We start from the raw sequence: 23822 nt of genomic DNA on the forward strand, positions 1-23822 counted from the left end.
GTAACAGTATTTACAAAGCTGCCTCAGTTTTGAAAGTTTTATAGATAAATGAGAATAAAGAAACAGGATGAGTCCCACCTCCTCCCCTTAAGTTCTATTTTTAACTTCTGTACAGTATTAAATGTGACATCCTGGTGTTCTTCCCCTTTATGGCTCTTGCCCGTAAGCACACACACGCTACAGGGATCCAGCCACGCCTGGAGTGCTCCCTCCTAATCAGTGTTATTTTTACCGGGACTAGGGGTTTCCCTGGTGCCTCAGAAGGTAGAGAGTGTCCACTGCAATACGGGAGACCCAAGTTCGATCCCTGGGTCGGGAAGAGCCCCTGGAGAAGGGAACGGCTACTCACTCCAGTATTCTTGCCTGGAGAATCCCATGGGCAGAGGAAGCTGGTGGGCTACATGGTTCATAGGATGGCAAAGAGTCAGAGTTGGACACGACTGAACAACTAACACTTTTCACATTACTGGGACTAAAATATTGAGAAAGTGGTACCTCTATAGATAAAGGACTCCAAACACACGATGGCTGGGTGTGTCTGTGGATGGAACTGCAGAAACTTCCTAACAGACGTGTGGGGTCATTCATTCCGGAGATGTGGCACACTCCAGTATTCACCCTGGCAGCACAGAATGTGGGCGTAAGGAGCCCCAGGAACCTAGTGCCAGTTGAAGTTTGGCAGTTGCTTCCTTCCAGCTGTTCTTAAAGGCATTCTTTGCGGGGGTTGGAGAGTGGGTCATAGTTATGGCTCAGGACCGCTATGTTTCGCTGTTTCTCTTTTGATTTTTCTCATTGGAAAATAGAGGAAATGGGATGTTTATCCAGCAGTGAAGGGTTTATGAAATTTTTCAGAGTTAGGTGCAAACCATCACAACTGTTCAATAGCTGGTAAAATCAGAGGGGAAAAAGGCATCATGGGTGAGGCATACAGGTCAATTAAAAATTAATTATCACTAACACTTTACCTTTGAACTGGTTGTGGTGGTATCAGGGGCACAACCCAAGAGGAAGAAAGGCAGGCATTCCTTGGAGTGACTTCGAGGCGCAGACTTCTTGGGGTCTTGGGAAGTCATCATTTAGGGGCTTTGCTCATCATGCTCTTAAGTGCGTCTGTTGAAGAAACAGGAAAAAGAGAAAAAAAATGTTTGAGACTGAAGCTGCTTTTATTGAAAAATCTCTTTTCAGTCTAATTTCTTTTTTCAACAGGGAGAGTTTTGATGTTGATCATTTTACAGTACTTTAAGGATAAATGTATTAAATTTTAAAATGTGTAACAAGAAATATGGAAGTGCAATAAATAAAAATATTCTCATTACTTCACCAAGATGTGAGGGGAAATGTGACTGGTTTTTTTTTCCTCTTGGAGAAAATTGAATTTACAAAATAAATTATTGGAGTAATTATACAAATTTTAGAAGAGAAATGATTTTCAGAGCATCCAGTGGATTTCATGAAAACAGCTAAATTTCTTAATATATTGATATCATAGTGCATATTATTCAATATACAGGAAATTGTATTTAGTCCTGAAGCCATCTATTACTGTAAGCAATATTGACTTTAGGGAGAGTGTACTGATTTCTGTACCAAAAAGTAAGACGGGCTGATGGGTGATAGAGGATGGACAGATTGATAGATAGGCAATTAAGCATATATGCTGCTGCTGCTGCTGCTGCTGCTAAGTTGTTTCAGTCGTGTCCGACTCTGTGCGACCCCATCGACGGCAGCCTACCAGGCTCCCCTGTCCCTGGGATTCTCCAGGCAAGAACACTGGAGTGGGTTGCCATTTCCTTCTCCAATGCATGAAAGTGAAAAAATAAAGTGAAGTCACTCAGTCATGTCCGACTCCTAGCGACCCCATGTACTGCAGCCCACCAGGCTCCTCCGTCCATGGGATTTTCCAGGCAAGAGTACTGGAGTGGGTTGCCACTGCCTTCTCCTAAGCATATATAATGCTGTGTTAATGGTAAACTCTTAAAAAAAAAAAACAAAAAACTTATCTATTTCACAAAGCAAAATACTCCTATCTCACAAGCAGAATTAAAGTCTGAATGACCTACTCTTAACTTTACAACTATAAAACACAATACGAAATAAAAAGGAGCAGTTACTAAAGGAAGGAGGGGACTGCCCAGGTGTTGCAGTGGTCAAGAACCCGTCTGCCAATGCAGGAGACGCGGGTTCCACCCCTGGGTCCGGAAGACACCCTGGAGGTCGGCATGGCAGCCCACTCCAGTATTCTCGCCTGGGAAATTCCATGGACAGAGGAGCCTGACTGGCTACATCCACGGGGTTGCAAAGAGTCAGACATGACTGAACACACACACACACACAAAGGAAGGAGGAATGTCCATTATCTTACAGCTTTTTCATAAATCGGAGAAACAAGTACTTCTTGAATGATCTAGAATACGTATGAATAGCCTAGAACATGAGTGCTACTTAAGCAGCTTAAATCTGGTCCGCACTCTGTATATCTTGACAAAGGCAACTTGAAAGATGGGGTGCGAGCACTGTAATTGTCCTAGTTTCTGGCTTTACATGGACAGTGGTCTTGAAAACCAACAGGATTGATTGTAAAAAAAACGTGCCATACTAACGTAAAATGTTGACAGTAGAGGAAATTGAGTGCAGATACAAGCAAGCCCTCGGTACTATCTTCTGAATTTTTCTGTAAATATAAAATTGCTTTTAAAAAATAAAGTCTGCTAAAAAGGAACAAGAACAAAGAACAAAACTCATTTCTGTTTTATTCAGTCTCCTTGTTCTAGGGTGGTTCCCATAGTCTGTAAGATGTAAGTATTCAGAGGTAAAACAAATGTTTAAATTTTCCTGTAGTATTTTCTTTTTGAAAATGCCATATTACTTTATTTGAATCATGTCCAGATTTTACCCCAGACACCTATTTAGTATTTGATTTATTAGTACCTAACGAGACTAATACAATATAGATTTTTATTTCCTCTGTAAGGCAAAAACACATGGGAAATTTCTTGCTCCATATTATTTCTAAGTTTAAGTCATATCAGTTTTATTTACTTCTAAAATTTAAGATACTAGATTTAAAAAAATGTTTATTTTACTGAAGTATAGTTGATTTACAATGTTGTATTAACTTCTACTGTACAGTAAAGTGATTCAGCTGCGTGTGCTCACACACACACACACACACACATATTCTTTTTCATATTCTTTTCCACTGTGGTTTATCATGGGATATTGAATATAGTTCCTTGTGCAATTTTAGATTTAAGAGACAGATTTATATCTTACAATTAAGTATTTTCTAATACTAAGAACTAATAAATACAGATCTTTGGAACTTTTATTACATATAGGATACAATAAAAAGATGTGCAGTTTCACAACGGCTGATAATGTGAAATTTTAACTTGAAGTGGCATTTTAAATATTTAAAAACTATTCACACTTACCACCCTAACTTTATTCTTTCAGCCGTTTTATACTTTAATATTAAAAAAGATTTTTTACCCCTGAAGACTGTGACAAACGTATTCTAATTGCTGTAGTCTAAAAGACGGCTATAAATACTGATGCTTAGCGCTCTTTCTCTGATTCCTTTGATGACATTTCCTGAGTTTGTTTTCCGTTACCCAGCTATCTTTCAGAGACTGGTATACTGATTTTTCTAATTAATATTCTACATACCTGGGATGGCATTTTTATTTTTTCATTTCTAAGGAAAACTGAATAGCACAAGCACTCTAAGTGATGTGCTGGTCTGTTATCTTATAAATGCTCAAGGCACCGCTTCTAATGTTGAAAAATAGAAAAATAAATTGACCTTGATGAAGTGTGTCTTCTTTTGTCTGTCCCCAGGAAAGTTTATTTCAGGTATTTCTACTGCTGAAATGATTAGCGGTAACAGCTTTTTCCCTCCATTTTATTTTACAGGGTCTCTTCATCTTCCTGATATATGGGGTGTACAACACAGAGGCAAGTCGGCTTGGAGTATCTCAAGGCTGACAGAGTGAAGGAGAGAAATGACAGGTTTCTTATCTTGATAACTGAGGAACAAAGTTGGCTTTTCATATGAGTGTCCTGCTGCCCTTCATGCTTGGACTAGCTTATATGCATCCCAGCTTACCATTAAACACTGCCACCCCGAGTAAAGGGACAGCCTCATTTCTCACAGGCACTGACTAATCCTACATGCCTGCCTCAAGTTTGTGCATCTTCAGTCTTTCTTTTAACACTTACCTGTACTTGACAGTATCAAAGTTGCAGTTTAAGTGGCAGAATACTTCAGTGTAGTTGCATGACGTTACAGAAATACTAATATTTCTCTATTCAAAATACTTATTAAATACTGTCTCTAAGCTTTTGAGGGGCTTCCCTGATGGCTCAGCAGGTAAAAAAATCCGCCTGCAAGGCAGGAAACACAGGAGACATGAGTTTGATTCCTGGGTCAGGAAGATCCCCTGGAGGAGGAAATGGCAGCCCACTCCACTATTCTTGCCTGGGAAATCCCATGGACGGCTACAGTTCAAAGAATTGTAAAGAGTTGGACGTGACTGAGCGATTGAGCACCAGCTTTTGAGCAGGCTCAGAGAGGCCTGTTTATTGTTGTTTAGTTGCTCAGCTCAGTTCAGTTCAGTCGCTCAGTCGTATCCGACTCTTTGCGACCCCATGAACTGCAGCACGCCAGGCCTCCCTGTCCATCACCAACTCCCAGAGTTCACCCAAACTCATGTCCATCGAGTTGGTGATGCCATCCAGCCATCTCATCCTCTGTCGTCCCCTTCTCCTCCTGCCCCCAATCCCTCCCAGCATCAGAGTCTTTTCCAATGAGTCAACTCTTTGCATGAGGTGGCCAAAGTACTGGAGTTTCCGCTTTAGCATCATTCCTTCCAAACAAATCCCGGGGCTGATCTCCTTCAGAATGGACCAGTTGGATCTCCTTGCAGTCCAAGGGACTCTCAAGAGTCTTCTCCAACACCACAGTTCAAAAGCATCAATTCTTCGGCGCTCAGCTTTATTCACAGTCCAACTTTCACATCCATTCATGACCACTGGAAAAACTATAGCCTTGACTAGATGGACCTTTTTTGGCAAAGTAATGTGTCTAATGCTTTTCGACCCTGTAGGCCTGGCGTGCTGCAGTCCATGGGATCGCAGAGTCAGACATGGCTGAGCGAATGATCTGAACTGAATTGCTGCATGCTAGCCTTCCCTGTCCTTCACTATCTCTTTGAGTACACTCAAACTCAGGTCCATTGATTCAGTGATGCCACCCAAACATCTCATCCTCTGTCATCCCCTTCTCTTCCTGCCTTCAATCTTTCCCAGCATCAGGGTTTCTTCTAAGGAGTCAGTTCTTCGAATCAGGTGGCCAAAGTATTAGAGCTTCAGCTTCAGCATCAGTCCTTCCAAATAATATTCAGGGTTGATTTCCTTTAGGATTGACTGGTTTGATCTCCTTGCTGTCCAAGGGACTCTCTAGAGTCTTCTCCAACACCACAGTTCAAAAGCATCAATTCTTTGGTGCTCAGCCTTCTTTATGGTCCAACTCTCACATCCATACATGACCACTGGAAAAACCATAGCTTTGACCATATGGACCTTTGTTGGCAAAGTGTTGTCTCTGCTCTTTTGCTCAGTTGTGTCTGCTGCTGCTGCTAAGTCACTTCAGTTGTGTCTGACCCTGTGTGACTCCAGAGACGGCAGCCCGCCAGGCTCCGCCGTCCCTGGGATTCTCCAAGCAAGAACACTGGAGTGGGTTGCCATTTCCTTCTCCAATGCATGAAAGTGAAAAGTGAAAGAGAAGGTGCTCAGTCGTGTATGACTCCTAGCGACCCCATGGACTGCAGCCTACCAGGCTCCGCAGTCCATGGGATTTTCCAGGCAACAGTACTGGAGTGGGTTGCCACTGCCTTCTCCTAATTTTCTTTCCAAGTAGTAAGCAACTTTTAATTTCATGGCTGCAGTCACTGTCTGCATCGATTCTGAAGCCCAAGAAAATAAAGTCTGTCACTGTTTCCACTTTTCCCCTTCTATTTGCCTTGAAGTAATGGGACCGGATGCCATAAGGATAAAATAATAATTTTTAAGTTTCCAATTGGGAAATTTCAATGAGACGTCATTTATTTAACCATGAGAAGTTATTTGGCTAGAAATACCAGCAATGGACTAGTAATTTCAATGGACTAGTAAAGCAATGGACTTGTAATTTCATTATTAAAATGTGCCATGGAAAGAAATTATTGTCATAAGGCTGGTTTTTCTTTGGAAAAAAAAAAAAAAAAGTCTGGGATTTACATAGTCTTGGTTAGGAAAGTTGCTGTCTTAAGTTTCTGCGTGCTTAACATGAAAGTGGGTGCCTTCCTTTTGTGTACATTAGGCAATGAATATATATTTGTTCGATTTTTGTTCATCTGTGATTTCATGATTTTGCTTTGTGACTTTCTCTTAAGAAAACAAATTATAGTGATTTTGCCCGCGTTTCTCAGTATCCTATACTAGGGAAGGGAGAGTGGATCGGAGGAGGGCTCTTAGAGGGGCCTGGCGGTCCATTTTCCGTAAATAACACAGACCGCCAGGCAGCAACACAACAGGGCCGGCAGACTCATTAGACAGACTGCGAAGGTGTGCGGGCATTTAAAAAACATCTGATGATGATGAAGTATGTGTGTGGGCGTGTTTTACAGGGTAGCCGCGCCTGGATTACACGCGGTCTCCTCTTCCCGTAGCCTTCAGGTAGGTTGGCAGTAAGACAATGTTTTGTGTTTTTTTTTCCTTTTTTCAACTGTACCTCTCTCCGCTGCGGTTTCAAAGCGGGCCCCTCCCACAAATGCAGAGGGTCCGCGCCCATTATTAAAGAGTGTGCCAGCCCAGGAGGGGCGCCGTAAGCGCCCCATCTCAAACCCCGAGCACTGGACGCCCCCTGCAAGGCGGGCAGAACCCACGGCGCCCCGAGCTTCCCCCGGGTCGGCGCCGGGATTCGGGTGCGACAGCCGGTCCACAAGCCGCAGAGACAGGAGAGGCCGACCCCGCCGCGCGCAGCCTCGCGTCCCTCCGGCCTTCCGCCGCCGCCGCGCAGCCGCACAGCCCGCAGCCCGCCCGGCCCGCGGGTCCCCACCAATCGCACCGGGCCGCCCCGGGCCTCCCCTCCCGGGGGGCTCCCTCCGCCCAACCGCCCGCGTGATTGACAGGCGGCCGGGCGGAAGCCGCCGCGCAGGCGCGTTGGCCGGCGCCGCGGCCCTCGGGCCGGGTCGCCGAGCTCCCGGCAGGCTCCGCGCCGCGGCTGCGCAGTGCCGCGCAGGCTTTTAATTCCATTGTGGAGAGGACGGCGTTATTTTTATTAACCGGAGGCGGCGGCGGCGGCGGCGGCGGCGGCGGCGGCGGCGGGACCCGTAAGTGCGGGGCGCGGGCGCGGGCGGCGGCGGCGGCGGGAGGGCGGGCGCGGGCCGGGGGCGCGGGTGGCGGCGGCGGGCGGGCGGGGGCGCCGCGGCCGGCGGCCGGCCCACTCCTCTCTCCTCTCCTCAGCCAGGCCTGCTCCGGGGCATGAAAGTCGGCAGCGCGTTCCTGAGCGGCGGCGGCGGCGGCGCGGGCAGCGGCGGGCGGGCGGAGATGGAGCCTAGCTTCCCGCCGGGCATGGTGATGTTCAACCACCGGCTGCCCCCGGTCGCCAGCTTCGCGCGGCCGGCGGGCGCGGCCGCCCCTCCCCCGCAGTGCGTGCTGGCCGCCGCCCCGGCCGCGGCCCCGGCCGCCGAGCCCCCCCCGGCGCCCGCCCCGGACGTGACTTTCAAGAAGGAGCCGGCGGCGCCCGGCGCGGCCTTCCCGGCGCAGAGGACCCCCTGGGGCTTCCTGCAGTCGCTGGTCAGCATCAAGCAGGAGAAGCCGGCCGACCCCGACGAGCCGCCGGGCGCCCCCCACCCCCACTACGGGGGGCTGTTCGCGGGGGCCGACGAGCGGGCGCCGGGGCTGGGCGGCGGGGACGGGGGCGGCGCGGGCGTCATCCAGGACCTGAGCGCCCTGCACCCGCCGCCGCCCGCCCCGCACCAGCACCCGCACCCGCGCGACGTGCTGCTCGGCCGGACTGACGACCCCCGCGGCCCCGAGGAGCCCAAGCCGGACGCAAGCGTCAAGAAGGCCAAGAGGCCAAAGCCAGAATCTCAGGGAATCAAAGCCAAGAGGAAGCCGGGCGCCTCTTCCAAGCCGCCGCCGGCGGGGGACGGGGAGGGCTCCGTGCTGTCCCCGAGCCAGAAGCCCCACGTCTGCGACCACTGCAGCGCCGCGTTCCGCAGCTCCTACCACCTGCGCCGGCACGTCCTCATCCACACGGGCGAGCGGCCCTTCCAGTGCGGCCAGTGCAGCATGGGCTTCATCCAGAAGTACCTGCTGCAGCGGCACGAGAAGATCCATAGCCGCGAGAAGCCCTTCGGCTGCGACCAGTGCAGCATGAAGTTCATCCAGAAGTACCACATGGAGAGGCACAAGCGCACGCACAGCGGAGAAAAGCCATACAGATGCGACACTTGCCAGCAGTACTTCTCCAGGACCGACCGGCTGCTGAAGCACAGGCGCACGTGCGGGGAGGCCCTGGGCAAGGGGGCGCCCAGCGCGGAACCTGGGTCCTCCGGCAGCCACAGCGGCGTGGGTAACCTGGCTGTGTTGTCTCAGGGAAATACCAGTTCTTCGAGGAGAAAAGCGAAGTCCAAGAGCCTCGCGGTTGAGAGCAAGGAGCCCAAGACGGGGAAAGCGAATGAATCCCACCTGTCCGCCAGTATAAACGCGCAGAGTTACTCCGTAGAAATGCCGGCCGTGCCTTCCAGTGGAGGCATCGTTGGCCCTGACATAGACGAGCTCCAGAAGAGGGTGCCAAAACTGATCTTCAAGAAAGGAAGCAGGAAGAGCACCGATAAAAGCTACCTGAATTTTGTGTCACCGTTACCAGACCTGGTTGGGCAGAAGTCCTTGTCCGGGAAACCCAGCGGCTCCCTTGGCATCGTGTCAAACAGTAGCGTGGAGACCATTAGTCTCCTCCAGAGTACAGGTGGCAAACAAGGTCAGATAAGCAGTAATTACGATGATGCCATGCAGTTCTCAAAGAAAAGAAGATACCTACCAACCGCCAGCAGCAACAGTGCCTTTTCCGTGAACGTGGGACACATGGTGTCCCAGCAGTCCGTCATTCAGTCCGCGGGCGTCGGTGTTCTGGACAGTGAGGCCCCGTTGTCCCTTATTGACTCCTCCGCCCTGAACGCGGAGATTAAGTCTTGTCATGACAAGTCAGGAATTCCTGACGAGGTTTTACAGAGTATTTTGGATCAGTACTCCAACAAGTCGGAGAGCCAGAAGGAGGACCCCTTCAGCATAGCGGAGCCACGAGTGGATCTGCACACCTCAGGAGAACACTCGGAACTGGTTCAAGAGGAAAATTTGAGCCCCGGCACCCAAACTCCTTCAAATGACAAGGCGAGCATGTTGCAAGAATACTCCAAATACCTCCAACAGGCTTTTGAAAAATCCACGAATGCAGGTTTTACTCTGGGACACGGTTTCCAGTTTGTCAGCCTGTCTTCACCTCTCCACAACCACACTTTATTCCCAGAAAAACAGATATACACTACATCTCCTTTGGAGTGTGGTTTCGGCCAGTCTGTTACCTCAGTGTTGCCATCTTCATTGCCAAAGCCTCCTTTTGGGATGTTGTTTGGGTCTCAGCCAGGTCTTTATTTATCCGCTTTGGATGCCACACATCAGCAGTTGACACCTTCCCAGGAGCTGGACGACCTGATAGATTCTCAGAAGAATTTAGAGACGTCGTCAGCCTTCCAGTCTTCATCTCAGAAACTGACTAGCCAGAAGGAACAGCAGAAAAACTTAGAGTCCTCAGCAAGCTTTCAGATTCCATCTCAGGAGTTAGCTAGCCAGATAGATCCTCAGAAAGACGTAGAGCCTAGAACAACGTACCAGATCGAGAACTTCGCACAAGCGTTTGGTTCTCAGTTCAAGTCGGGCAGCAGGGTGCCAATGACCTTTATCACTAACTCTAATGGAGAAGTGGACCATAGAGCAAGGACTTCAGTGTCAGATTTCTCAGGGTATACAAACATGATGTCTGATGTTAGTGAGCCATGTAGTACCAGAGTAAAGACCCCCACCAGCCAGAGTTACAGGTAAGGTCCCAGGAGTGACCAGGCTGGAGGTCTTCTAATGTAATTTTGTTTTATTTTGAGAACACTGCCATTGGAATGTTTCTACACGATCCTATTAAGAATAATGTAATGCCCTTTCAATGCAACTTTTCATATTTAGTTTATTTTGTTAGCGTGATTTTAGCTCTGTTTGTATTATGATTTTTAATCAAAATCAATAGATTAAAATAGTTTGACATTCGAAGTGACAATGTTTAGCAATCAAATTTACATGTATAGATTGTCAGGGAATAGCCCAAAAGTTTTAAATGCAAAAAAAAAAAAAAAAAAATCATACAAAAAAACAAAACAAAACAAAAAACCACAAAAAAAAAACTTTGTTGCTAGGATTAAGGTTATTCTAATTGCTTTACTCTCAGGAAAGTGTAATAACGCATGGGAATTCTGTACGTTATCACTGTAATGGAATATCCAATTTACAGATAGTATGATAATACATTTCATCACATAAGTAAGGGATCGAAAACATTTCAGATTGCTCTATCTGGGCTGATGTGATACACGTTTCATCATTTAAGGGATCGAAAACATTTCAATTTGCTGTCTCCATCTGGGCTGATCCAAAATTCTGAGATGTTGGCTACCTATATTTTGTTGCAGCTTTTAAATGTACTCTGATCTTCCAAACCACATTCATTCCAGCCTGGTAGAACAAATATTCTTGGATCTTTGATCAAAGCCTGGAATGATAGCTTTAATAAGAGAAGGAAAAGAAAAAGCACCCTCTCCTTATCCCAGCTGTAAGAAGGCTGTGACTCCATCCAGAGCTGATGGGCACAGTGTTAAGACCCACGTGGTTGGTTGGTTCCAGTATTAGAACCCAAGTTGGAATTACATAATTCTTTGAGGTTTGGGGTGTGTGGTATTTATACATGGCCTAAAAACATTGTTCTCTGTCTCTGTTATTACATGTCACCCACACTCTGGGGGAGTTTGTTATTTTGGTTCTTAACCTGTCCTCTCTCAAGAGTTCTAGGCCTTCCTGGTTCCCTCTTCTCCCTGTCTGAACAGTTTTAATTCTAGAATGATTCACATTCCAATGCATGATTCGTCTTGCATTTCGTATGCCTTATGGCATCCAAACAGCAAATAATAGGTCAAACATCCCCCTCTCCCTTTTTAAAAAACAGCCCACACAGATGTCCATGTATAATAAAGCCCCACATACTCGGAGCTGTGGATATTAATAAGGTGGTAATTCCAACCGGTGACAGAGCCAGTGTGAGGGTTAAGAGTATCTCCTTTAGTAAGGAAGGACATCAGCACCTCTTTGTGAAATTGCAGCCTGTGTAATGTACGTGTTAAAAGGGTGCGTTAGTCAGTATTGTAGAAGGGTCCTGTAAAGTCATCCACACTTGCTTTGAACGCTAATTGCCATTTGAGGCCACTGGTAGACAGTGGCTCTGCTCTAAACCACTTTTTAGCAATTGTATTTTTTTCCTGATTATATTTTTAATGTACTTTGATGTTTATGCTGATGAGTTTTTTATGTACTTTTCGTGATGTTTCAGTCTTATGTACTCTTCTGACGTCAGAAAAGTACCACTGGCTGTTTGCAGTCTTATTGTGTAATGAGCCTAACACAGGCTTCCATGTATAATAAAGTAATTAATATTGTGCAAGTGTAAAACACTTCTGTTATGAAAGCAGTGTTTGGAAAATGAGAAATTATTTAAAATGGTTACAAAATAGTTAATTTCCTATCCCCACTTTCCTCTTTTAAAGGTCTGCTTTACCAGCGAAAGGGTCACTTATTTGTCATTGCAAGATTCTTAGAAAATGTGTTTAATCCTCTTAAATACACTCAGCACTAAAAGTCTGTTATCTTGGTAAGTGCTGTCAGTCCTGTTGGGCGCAGAGTACAAGCTGCAATCAGGATGGAGAGGACCTTTCCCACTGTATCTCTTGAGCTGTATGATTTTTTTCTCCAGTGTTTTGTTTTATACAGGTTTTGAATTCCTTTAACTTTTATTGTGTGTACTGAATACTGCATATGTACTATTCTGATTGTTTGCTCTAGTTTACTACCAATAAAAGACCTGTTAATCACAAAATCGAAGAAAGGAGATATCACTTAATATCCAGTCACATTTTTCAGGTTTTTATTTTAAATACCTTTCATAAAATACTTATGTCAGTAATACAACCTGCAGTTTAGGGACTGGAATTTTATGTCTGTGTTTTTAACTTGAGTGTTTCATGTTTCTAGGTTTTATTTTACTTGAAAATTGGTTGAATATTTTCTTCAAATTGAGGCGTATGCAACAATAGAAACTTAATAGTATGGAAGTTAGAACATGGAAATGTGGTTAGCCATCCCAAATATTATTCCAGAGAGATTACTTATTGAAGTTTCATTTTAAATCAGATTCCAGTATCTCTGGGTTCTAGGTGCATCCTTTTTAACCCCAGAAGATTGTAATAAAAGAACAGTATGATACAAAGGTGGCCCTGAGCATTTTTAGTAGGGAAGAAAACATTTTTAAATCATAGTTTAACAGTGTTTCGTTTCAAGAAGTTGTGAGTATAGATATTAGAGGGAGAGAGCCAAGACATGTAAATACTGAGGATGCAGAAAAGGTTTGAAAGTTAGTATGTATGTTAAGTTTTAAAGGTAAAGGGGAAGAATTGTATGTGTGTGTAAAATCTGTGAGAAAAATTATGCTTTGAAATTTAGGGGGTAGACTAGGTCTTTGAGGCTTTGCTTTTTTCGTATATCATACTATGTAGAGAAATGATACATTCATGTTAAGTGTAAACGTGGATTTCTCTGTAGAGAGGCTATCTACTCATGGAGCCATTTAATTAGGGAAAGTAAATTTGTTTTTTCTTTGCCAAGATTATTCCCTAGATTTGGTCATTTTCTTGAACAAGAGCACTAAGTGAAATCTCACTGATGCTGCGTTAAAATCCAACTCGTGATGTCTTCTGCACCGGTGACTTATTTCTCTGTTCTAGATTAACCTTAACATTAATTAACCTTAGCATTAATTTTGTTCATCTACTGACCCTCCCCTCTCTTCATCCTTTGCATGGAATATCTGTATCTGAATATGATAATTTTAAAATTTAGGTTTTACTCCTCACATATTAGGGTATGAAGTAGGGAAATATGCTTTGAATTTGGACTTCGCTGCTGTGAATTCAAGATAAGGTCTACCATAATTTGGCAGTTGCCTGTTAGTGATTTGTAAGGTAATCTTATTCAATAATGAAAACAAAAAAAATGTGGGGGAAAAATCTGTACACGTTTTTGTAAAAATTGCAGTTTACAAATATTTCTACCTCAGATAGTTTTTCTGTCTTACAGTCATCAGATGAGCGAGGCGTAACTTTGGGTTCACCTCTGGTGTCTGGTTTTGCAGTCACTTGTCATTAGTAGCATTCAAGCCTGAACTTCGTGAGTTTGAGCAGTCCAGCCTCCTGAGGCCACACAGTTCTTAGCTTCCGAATTCCTAAGTTCTTGCTGAACTGGAGAATTTCCCTCAGAAAAGAATTGACTGCTGGACTAAAGAGCTCCATTTTTAGTGAGCTGCGCCTGAAGACTGCCGTTTCACAGTGCCACGGTCTCTGTGCTCTGAGACGCGACGACAGGAGCTCGTCCTGGGATGTGACGCGAGGCTCCTCCGCCAGCGCTCTGCCGCCAGCCTCGCGTTGTCGCGGGAGGCGGCGCGGCTCTGGCCCACGGATGTTGGCCGTCTGGTGTTCACGAGGACAGGTCTGAGGGGCTCCTCCAGCCTGCTGTGCCTTCTAAGTGCGATAGACGGTTTCTGATAGATTTTGAGCAACGGTGTTGTTTCAGTTTCCACTTGTTATTTCTCTGTCTCCTTAATAATTTATTCCTTAAAATGCATATTAGCATGAAGACAGCATCTGGGAATTCTTATGTCCTTAACCCTTGATCAAAAAAAAAAAAAAGATCTACAAAAGCCCCCAAATTCTCTGAGATTATATAGTTTTAAAAGAGATCGTTACCGTAAAGAGGCCATGCATTTTTCAGATTATTTCTGCTTTGTTTTTACCTCTCTTCCTTTTTCAAAAAGTATTGACTGTGTGAATGTAACTTAAGCAGATTCTATTTGAATTCTTTGTGAACCTTTGGGAAGAGTTGCACTGCATTTCTAGGGTCATGGACTCTGGGCAGCTCATTATAGAGTGGATATCTCCCCGCCCCCTGCATTAGCAGAAATATATTTGCACATGAAAATTTACAAGCCCATCATATAGGCTCACAAGAACTGCCCCCTACCAAAACCTGGTAATGGTAAAAAAAAATTCAGGTTAAGGGTCCTTTCTTTAGAAGGCTGTTTAAACATTGAACTTTTGTTGTATAAATAACATAGGCAATACTTAAAAAGCATGGAACAAAAAGCATGGAACAGTGGTTTTCAATATTAAAATTTCTTTTATCTGTTAGCATTTATGGATTACATTCAGGTTACATAAAGCTATAGAGTTTTATGGTAAGCTGGTCAAATAATGAATAGATAATTCTTTGCAGTTTCTCATCTGATAATAAGTACTATCGAGATGCTAGGCTAGAGAATAGTTCAGTCTTTTCCACCAACAAAGAAATGTGTTAACAGCGCATAATAACTACAGGCAACTCCTGTGCTTCTTCACTTGCGCGGAAGTAGCTTCCTGCATAAGTGTATTGGCCAGAATGAAAGCCCACGGCCTGTTTGTGTGGAAGGAATAATTGGGAGTTTTTAATAACACGAAGCCTGTACCTCAGGTAGCCTGAGTGACTAGCTGGGTTGAAATACACTGTGCAAGATAAAAGCCTTGTAAATAAAGCATGTTTTGTGTTGAAATAGGTATCTTCTTGGGAAATGTAGATGAATAGCCACAAAAAAATGTAATGATTTGGACCTTATACTCCACAGGGGAAAATGTGCTGCCTGTTTTGGAGAAGCGGGCAGAGGTGGTGCGTTCAGGGAGAGAGGTAGGGATGTCTTAGAGTGGAGGCCAGAGGGAACAGGATTTGAAGGGGAAGTGGGGAGTGTAAAACAGCCCAGTACTGGCGGGGGTCCTGGAGGGTAAGTGATCAGAGGGTAAAGGAGCTCTGTGATGGGAAAACGCAGTTCTTTTGTGATTTTTCAGTTTAGACTTCCTTGGGTACTTTGGTATGAACTGTAGTTCATTGTGGAGCAATTAATAAATAACAGACAACCGTGGTGAACTTCTGTTTACATTCCCAACTAGGAAAAAGATGGCTAATCTTTGTGTTTATATATTGTTATCTTTGCTTTAGTAACTCAAAATCACATAGCTTCCATTGGTTGGTGAGAATTTTAAGTGACTTTCTCATCAAAACGATTAGTCAAAATTACTGTTAACATGCGATGAAGTGAATATGCACAGAATTTAGGAATTGACAGAAGCTCTTGAGTTGCCCTTCCCAACCCACAGAAGAAAGAAAAAATGACAAGTACAGTATATAAAGGCGTACTTGGTTATAACAGTGGGAAAGTGTGATTGTAAAAAGTTGGGAACTCCCTAATTAATAATTATTTTTTAAGGTTTGCATTGCAAAATGTTTAATTTTAACTTGTGATGGCTCATCCGTTCTTTCTAATTTGAATAAGAATCTTGTTTTAAAGCATTATCTATTGGAAAGTTAATTTTAGTTGGGAGCTCAAGTTTTGATTTTGGGGATGCAGATTTTTTAAGTCTGAAAGTGATACTTTAGATTGTTTTTTTTTTTTTTTTCTTTAAGGAGTGGATTGCAAAACTGAGTGACAGGATCAGCAATATAACTGTTTTATGTTTGGTTGTGCATAAACTAGGCTCTTCCTACAAGAAAGCCAAGTGCAAACATTTGAGAGTTCCTTCTTTCTGGAGGGTGGTGAGAGCTGTAAATGGGTGTCCTTCTGGGACTCGGGTAGGCAGCCTTGACCTTGAGAGCAGGACTGGAAAAATCCTTTCTGAAGGTGCCCTCTCTTACTTAGGGGCCCAAACAATAAAAGTGCCTGTTAGTGATTACATTAAAAAAACCTTGATCTTGCACTACTTTCCACTTTTGCTATAAGTAGACCTTCAGTGAACATCTTTAAATCGGGTTAATACTGTTAAGGGTTGTGTTTGTGAGGTAAGTTACTGTGGAATTTGATTCCTCTGGATTCGGGAGACAGTCCTGCAGAAGTTATAGACATTTAGCTTGTTTTTAATGAAGTCCACTAAGATATTGTAGGTGTTTCTATACTCAGTCACATTTGGAATAGTTAGCTGTGTTTTTCTTAGAGGTGTTGGTAATTTAGCTGATCTTTTAAGGTTTAGAAAAAAATCTGAGCCCATTTCTAGCTAACGTTTTAAATTGCTTAATTAGTAAGGAAAATAATCAGGCTATGACTAGATTTAACATAGTTTACTCTGAGGATTTATGTGAATATAAAAAACCTATTTTATATTCACATAAACGTAAGGATTTATGTGAATATAAAAAACCTATAAACGTTGAACAGAGTGTAACATGTTCAGAGTATTAGAACTGTTGTGGCAGATTCGTCTTTGAAAAGGAAGGAAGGACTGCAGTGTAGAGGGAAGAGGGATCCGGGAGGTTGGTATTAAAGGGCGTTTCCTCTGGTTGTATCCTTGAAGGGCCCTGAAGGGCTGAGTGAGACAGCTTGGGAAGACGGGCAGCGGTGCCAAGCTGATGTGGGTTCCTGTGGGTTCCTGCCGGGGAGACACAGGCGTGCACGGTGGAGACAAAATAAGATGGGGGGAAATTTTCTATAGAAGACAGATAGAATGAATAAGAAAATCACAGCCTTTCATTTTGTTCACTCTGGGTTTTACTAAACCTCTGAAATTGGCGTTTGGCAAGAAGAGCAGAGGACTATTAATGGCATGATAGTATTCTTGCCGATGATGCTAGCGTAAGTGACGTGTGAAAAGGAGGACAGGTTGTGTGCGTGTTTTATAATTTAACAAGCAGTGATCCCTCTGGATTATACTCAGTCAGTCCACCCAGCTGAACCAGTAGTCCATCTGGAACTAAAATACAAAAACATTTTGAATGGCCTGAAAGTACTGTTCGTTAAAAATGTTGAGTACTGAAATACCAGTTGGAATCTTGGCAACTGAATGTGAGAAAAGAAATCTAAAATATTTGTAGAATTTTCTTTCATGTTTCAGTTAATGATTTTGTTTAAAAGCCAGGTGTAAACAGTTATTTAGGTACTCAAATTTATCCTCAGTACTCCTTGCCCACCATGTACTGTATGTTTTGTAACAAAATATTCAGGACACAAATTACTAGGGCTGAATATATTCCTTAAAGAAAGAATTTTCTGATGAAATACCAGCAAGAACAGATGGTGGGTACGTAGCTCAGCAATAAATAAGATTAATATATTCAGAGCTCTTGAGATTCTGAAGACAGGGGAAGAAAGTTTAGCCTGTCAAGAGGGAGCAACCACTGCCTACCTGAACCCAGCTTGACTTGGGCTTTGGAAAAAACCCATTTCTGATCAACATGCCTAGAAAATTGAGCTTCACCTGTGTTTGAAATTCTTTGTTCATGTACGGTTTCTGCCTGTGTTTCAAGAACATCCACTTGAGACCTTTCAGGGGACCCGCAGGTGTTGGGTGGCACAAGTCAGGCTGATGGTAAAATGTGAGTTAAAGATCTTTTTTTGAAGAAAACTGAAAGTTTTCACTTGATAAAATTGCAGTGCATTTCTAGAAATATCTGTTGGAAGGTAAAAGTTAAACACCGAAGAGAGTAACATGTGAAGCGAATTATCTTTTAGAAATAATCACTTGGGTATTTGATTAGAACCAAGAAATCATAAACTCGGTTTGCACTTTGGAAGTGGGTATCTTAAAAATTCTGTGATTTTCCTGTCATTTTTTTTCTATCAAACGTCTTGGTTAGCTGAAACTTATTAATCCATAAATAATACAAGTTTTAGTCATTTTTTTCTGTTAGAAATATAGCATCACTTGATTTTAAATTAGTAATTTTTTTTAAAGACATTTTGATAGTTGCTCATTGCTTACTTAAAGTTGCCTTTTGTAATAGAACTAAAGGGAGCGTTCTGTTACAGAGGCTCTCAGAGGCAAACCTGCTTTTGTGAGTTGGAGACGGTGATGCTCAGTGGCTCTCAATTTTGGTCCCAGGTACATTGTTGCCACCTCGGACTGAGGACAGCCGCCTCCCTCGGGCCTGCCGTGTCCCCTGCTCCATAGGTGGTGCTGAAGCATCACTGCAGCATTCAGCGACTGTCCCTCACTGAAGAGACGCATTCATCATCAGTATTTATTGTGTGGTAATCAGGAATTAAGCTTACTATTTTTAAATATTACAGATTCCAGTATATTACTGCCCAAACAAGACCAAAATGTATATAGATGGTCATCACATTGTGGACAAGATGTTGTGTAAACCTGGGATTGTTTAGTCTGGGATGCGCAGGCTCTCGGTGCACCTCCTCGGCCTTTGAAGCTGAAAGGCAGGCGGTACAGAGTTACACACGAGTGTGCTTTCCATGGGCAGGTCACTCTAGTTAGTTTTCTGTGGCCCTGAGTCTCCTCTCGGAGCAGCGTTGTTTAAGACCCTGCCCAGGTGCCCTGTCTGGTTGTCCCGGGGCAGGCTATGCAAAGTGGACCTGCGCCGTGGGCATCACCTGGGCACGTGAGACCCGCAGCGTCTCAGCCCTGCCCCCCCGGGCCTGCGAGTCGAAGATGCAGCTGAGCCAGAGCCTCCGGGATGTCTGCGGAGCGCTGTCCTAAGACTTCCACCGAGGCTCCCACACTTTCTCCTTGGCTTCCCTTCGATGGGACAATCAAACTCCACCCCGATCCTGCAGGTCCTTAATTTGAATTTCTCTGGTTTTCCTCTGTTCACCTTTTAAATAAATTGAACCGAGTCGACACGTAACTTTGTGCTGGCTGTGGAGGTGCAGCATGTGACTTGGTGCCCGTGGCACAGGTGGCATCCGCATGTGACTTGGTGCCCGTGGCACAGGTGGCATCCGCATGTGACTTGGTGCCCGTGGCACAGGTGGCATCCGCATGTGACTTGGTACTCGTGGCACACAGGTGGCATCCGCATGTGACTTGGTACTCGTGGCACACAGGTGGCATCCGCATGTGACTTGGTGCCCGTGGCACAGGTGGCATCCGCATGTGACTTGGTGCCCGTGGCACAGGTGGCATCCGCATGTGACTTGGTGCCCGTGGCACAGGTGGCATCCGCATGTGACTTGGTACTCGTGGCACACAGGTGGCATCCGCATGTGACTTGGTGCCCGTGGCACAGGTGGCATCCGCATGTGACTTGGTGCCCGTGGCACAGGTGGCATCCGCATGTGACTTGGTGCCCGTGGCACAGGTGGCATCCGCCGCCACCGTAGCTACAGTCACGGGCTTAGGCTTCAAGAGTCCATCCACCAGTCACACACCTGGGTGCCAGGCAGTGCTCTGGGTGGTTCGAGATGAAGGACCGAGTTGAGTGCCCTGCACCCCAGCAGGGGAGTGGGGCGGCCAGGCGCGTCGCAGGCTGCGGGCTGGGGTGTGTGCTTGCAGGGAGTCGGAGGCCTGGCGGGGGTGTGGGAGGCGGGAGGGGACCCTGGGGGAGGAAGGCCCGCAGGGGCTGCTGTCCCGCTTGGGGGTGTAAGACCGCGGGGATGACACACCTGGGTGTCAGCACGCGTGCCTTGTGCTGGGGGCGGGCCCGACGTTTCCACATCCCTGGTGAGGAATAGAGACCCGGGGGAGGCCGCACGTTGGGTAGAAGTGGTGAAACCCCTTGGCGATTCTAAGTCTGGCGGGGCTTGTTTTGTTTGGAACTCTACCCCGCCGCGCTGTGCCTTCTCTCATCAGGGGTCTTCTGGCCTTATGGAAAGGTCCAGATAGAAAACTTTACAGCTGGATGTGACTTAGCAGTGAGGCTCTGCGTTGGATGGGAGTGAAGTGACTTCATCGTCCTGAACCTGAGTTTCCTGTCTGTGAAGCGGCGCACGGAGCTCCAGCCCAGGGGCTGGAGCTGATGACCTTCCTTAACCTGCCAGGCCGCGCCCCATGCACTGCGATGCCCAAGGAGAGACAGGAGAGGAGTGGTTCCCAGCCCGGAGCTGTTACTGCCCTCTGGGGGATGATGGGGGGTTTCTGGAGACAGGTGTGGTTGTCACAGCTTGGAGCCAGGCTGTCTGCTCCTGGCGTCTTGTGGAAAGAGACCAGAGATGTCGCTGGACATCCCCCACAGCAAAGGTTTCCCAGCACAGAAGGTGTCTCTCAGGCTGCCTCTATTGAGGTGACCAGGGAGCAGGCCAGGGGAGCTCCTGGAATATGTAGATGACCTGACCAATCTCTGTGTAAGAGATGCGTACAGGGCTGTGTGTGGTCAAAGCCGGGGTGATTTTTACCCAGAAGCTTTGCTCAAAAGCCTCCTTGGGCCTGCCTGATGCAGTGATTTCATTTTTAAGCTTGTTTGAAAGCCAGTTACTCTCATTGTTTTATCTGACAGTGATACTAGTTAATTGAAGGAACTTCCTGCTTCTTAAATTTTAAATTAAAATCGCTGATGGAGTATTAGAGGCATCTGGAGATTTGACTCAGCACTAGAACGATTCTGGTGCATGCTGGACAATTTCTGGCTCACCATGGTGATGGGTTTAGGATTATTATGTGATATTCAGAGTTTGGGATCAGCCTAGTTTCTTTAATGAGAATAAATCTATTTGTAGTTAGCTAAAATTCCTTATTTATATTAATTTCATGTTTATACTGAAAGCATCAAAACACAAACTAGTGAAGGAAGAGATAACTAATCTCCCTTTTGTTCCAAGACTCTCTTCTCTTTAAAAAGGAAATGTCCCTTAAAGACCAGCCTTCAGCTGTGTGTGTTATCTGATAACCCCTTCACGTGTGGCATGCAAATCACTGCTTCAGATCAGCAGCAGTTCTGGACATGCATGGAGCAGGGAGGGGGCCTGTCATCTTGGGAGGAGCAGGTTATTACAGGTGACCTGGAACTGTGCTCCATAGGCCCGAATGTCTGATTTTGGAGCTGCGTGAACCCCCAGGAGCCCTAGTGATGTGTGCCCTGGCACCCCAAGCACATGTCCTGAACTGGGTGAAGAACCCCGTTCCCGAGGTTCCGCTGGCTTTTGTGGTGGTGGGCCGTTACCAATTACTGAACACCTACTTTGTACAAGAGCAGGCATACTTCGCCTCATTTAGTTCTCCCGACAAGCCTGGAAGGCAGGATCATAATCCCCTCATCTTACTAGTGAACAGAGATGGTGGAAAGGGCAGAGCGTGTGAGTGTGGCCCAACCCAGACCCCCTCCACCTTCCACAGGGCTCCCTGCCCAGCTGGTGCCAGGCTTCCAGGAAATGGACAGACAGAGCTCAAGCCACAGGTCCCAGAGGCGTGAGTTCTTTGAGCAGCTCCTGGCAGCAGGGCTTCGAGCCTCTGCTAAGCTGTTCTGGATGCCTTCTCCCCGTAAGTATAAAATGGGTGCCTGCCTGGGTCTCGGGACTGCTGTGACTGTCAGAGCGGGGACAGGAAATTGCTCTGTGACAGGTAAGGCCTGTGGCCTTACTTGAAAGAGGTTGACTTGGCAGAAGTGTGCTGAGTGGATGTATGGGAGTGAAGGTTTCTGTTCTCACCCTTTCTTTCTTGCAGACTCTGCCCATCCCTGTTGTGATCCCAGCCCGCGGCGGTGTTGGTGCCGCTGTGCTCAGCCGTGTTTCGGCAGTTCACAGTGTGTGTAGCGGATAGTGCTAACGTTGCAGTTTGTACACTGGAAAAGGTTTTTTGAGGAAAGGACATTTTAGAACATGAGAAAGTAAATTGTTTTCTGTCTCTACAATGTTGGATTATTTTTGTGGTTTCCATTGGCATGATGAATATAAAGGAAATTTAGTATAATTATGACCACCTTCTGCATTTTGTTTCCCCCAAATATAACAATTTATAGAGAAATTTGTCTTCTTGTTATTCATCACAGCATTCTTAATAAATACTAATAAGTAGATAAGAGAAAATAAAATTTTCTTAGAAATGGGAGTTGTATAATGGTATCAGCGTTGTTTATAATACCATGCAGTTTGTTTTTAGAATAACTAATTTAGAAAATAGAAAATGACATAGTCAAGAGTAGAAACTAGTGTTTATTATACATTAACTGTATTTTTTTATTTATTGTCTATTGAATCTTTCTGAAGCTGTTTAAGACTTGCTTAGAGGATGAACTGGGAAACTGAAGATAGAGAATATTTTTAAAAACAAAAATGTCACGTGGTTTTTTACTGCTTGTGATGATAATCTGATGACTGGTTTTTCTGGGACTTCTCATTATATAGTCAGCTCTCCCACTCAATCTTTCCCCACAAATAGTAGAAAGGAAAACAAAACTTGTTGCTAGTATTTGGGGTCTGACTTCAGTATTCCACATGAGTGGATGTCAGGCATAAAACACCTCATCTTGGAGGATATAGGTGCTTCTCAATGCAAACCAGCACCTTGTCATCATTATCTCATTAAGAGGCAGCTCATACTTTTTATTGCTTAAGGATTTAATTTGACTAGGACAGTTCAGAATTTCTAGCAAAACAAATTGCTTAAGATACCTGTATAAGATGAATAGTAATATCATAGTTACGTGTAACAGGTTGGCCTCACTTTTGAGACTTCCCACTTTAACATGCTGATAACACAGACATCAATCTTTTCTAGCAGGTTTAATGCCACACACTTTTAATGATTTTCAATATTAGCTTTTTATTTAAAAATTGCCCAAAAAAGGGAAACATAGCTTAACGTTTCTAACAAGTCGATGCTTCAGTATTCTGTGCTGCCAAGTGGATCCTAACCAGCCAGGGATGCTGCAGATTTACGGCCCTGGTTGCAAGGGGAGCAAAAGTGGATGCGCGTGAAGCCAGTCCCCGCAGGTGAGAAGCCAGTTTTACGTCCCTTTCATGGTGGGCGGTGTTTCCAGTCAAACGTAACAGACTAGGTGAAGTTGGTGAAAGAGCTAATATGATGACGTCACTCTTCAACTCAAGAATCACTTCCCTTTCATTATGTCCGTGTTCAAGATAGGGTATCACCTGTAACAGTCGGACTGCGTGCCAGGCTCCACTAGCTGATGGAGAAGCTAAGACTCAGACGTGGCCCTTCCTCTTGACCTTAGTTAAAGTCAAGTGACAGAGGGCAGCAGCCTGGAGTGATGAGGGGGGATTGGGAGTTTCCGGGAGAGGGGCCGGGACGTCAGGCAGGCAGCATGGCCTCGAGGAAAGGAGGCCAGGCCTGGGCACCGCCGCGACTGCGGGGCAGGTGGCACCCCCTGGCCAGGCGGCAGGACGGAACTGCCGTGGGGAAGGATGTCAGACGGGCAGGGAGAGGAGAGAGCCCTGGGACAGGAGAGCCATGGGTGTGGGTGGGATGGAACGGGAGGTGGAGGCCAAGGCAGCGGGGTTTAGTCCAGAGACCGACCTTGCTGTGGGGGCCGGTCGGACGGTGCCGAGCGGGGTGTTAGGAACTCGGGGGGGCGAGGGCATGGGTGGCGGCCCCTCGGATCCAGAGGGTTTCCAGGAGCATGGCAGGACTTGGCGAGGAGAGGAGCCCTTTCTAGAGCATTCCCTTTGGGGCCTGTAGATGCTTGGGAGACGTCCACCAGAAGACACGTGG

General features: G+C 45.6%; 1 protein-coding gene across 4 annotated transcripts; it reads left to right on the plus strand.

Moving 5' to 3' along the window:
- Nucleotides 1-7237: 7237 nt before the first annotated feature.
- Nucleotides 7238-22199, plus strand: ZNF281 (zinc finger protein 281). 4 transcript variants are annotated; one of them, XR_006550995.2, is made up of 3 exons: nt 7255-7373; nt 21489-21632; nt 21816-22199. XR_006550995.2 is itself a non-coding variant. In XM_025285305.3 (2 exons), exon 2 carries the CDS (start codon nt 7525-7527, stop codon nt 10144-10146), a length of 2622 nt encoding a protein of 873 aa, XP_025141090.1. In that variant the 5' UTR covers nt 7238-7373; nt 7511-7524; the 3' UTR covers nt 10147-12235. The 4 variants fall into 4 exon arrangements, 2 of the variants coding, with proteins under 2 accessions (XP_025141090.1, XP_025141089.1); XR_006550996.2 differs by having other exon boundaries at nt 7260-7373; nt 18306-21632; XM_025285305.3 differs by lacking the exons at nt 21489-21632; nt 21816-22199 and adding an exon at nt 7511-12235 and having other exon boundaries at nt 7238-7373.
- The last annotated feature ends 1623 nt before the right edge of the window (nt 22200-23822 follow it).

This window comes from Bubalus bubalis, chromosome 5 (genome assembly GCF_019923935.1).
Source record: "Bubalus bubalis isolate 160015118507 breed Murrah chromosome 5, NDDB_SH_1, whole genome shotgun sequence".
In the NCBI taxonomy this organism is placed as follows: domain Eukaryota; kingdom Metazoa; phylum Chordata; class Mammalia; order Artiodactyla; family Bovidae; genus Bubalus; species Bubalus bubalis.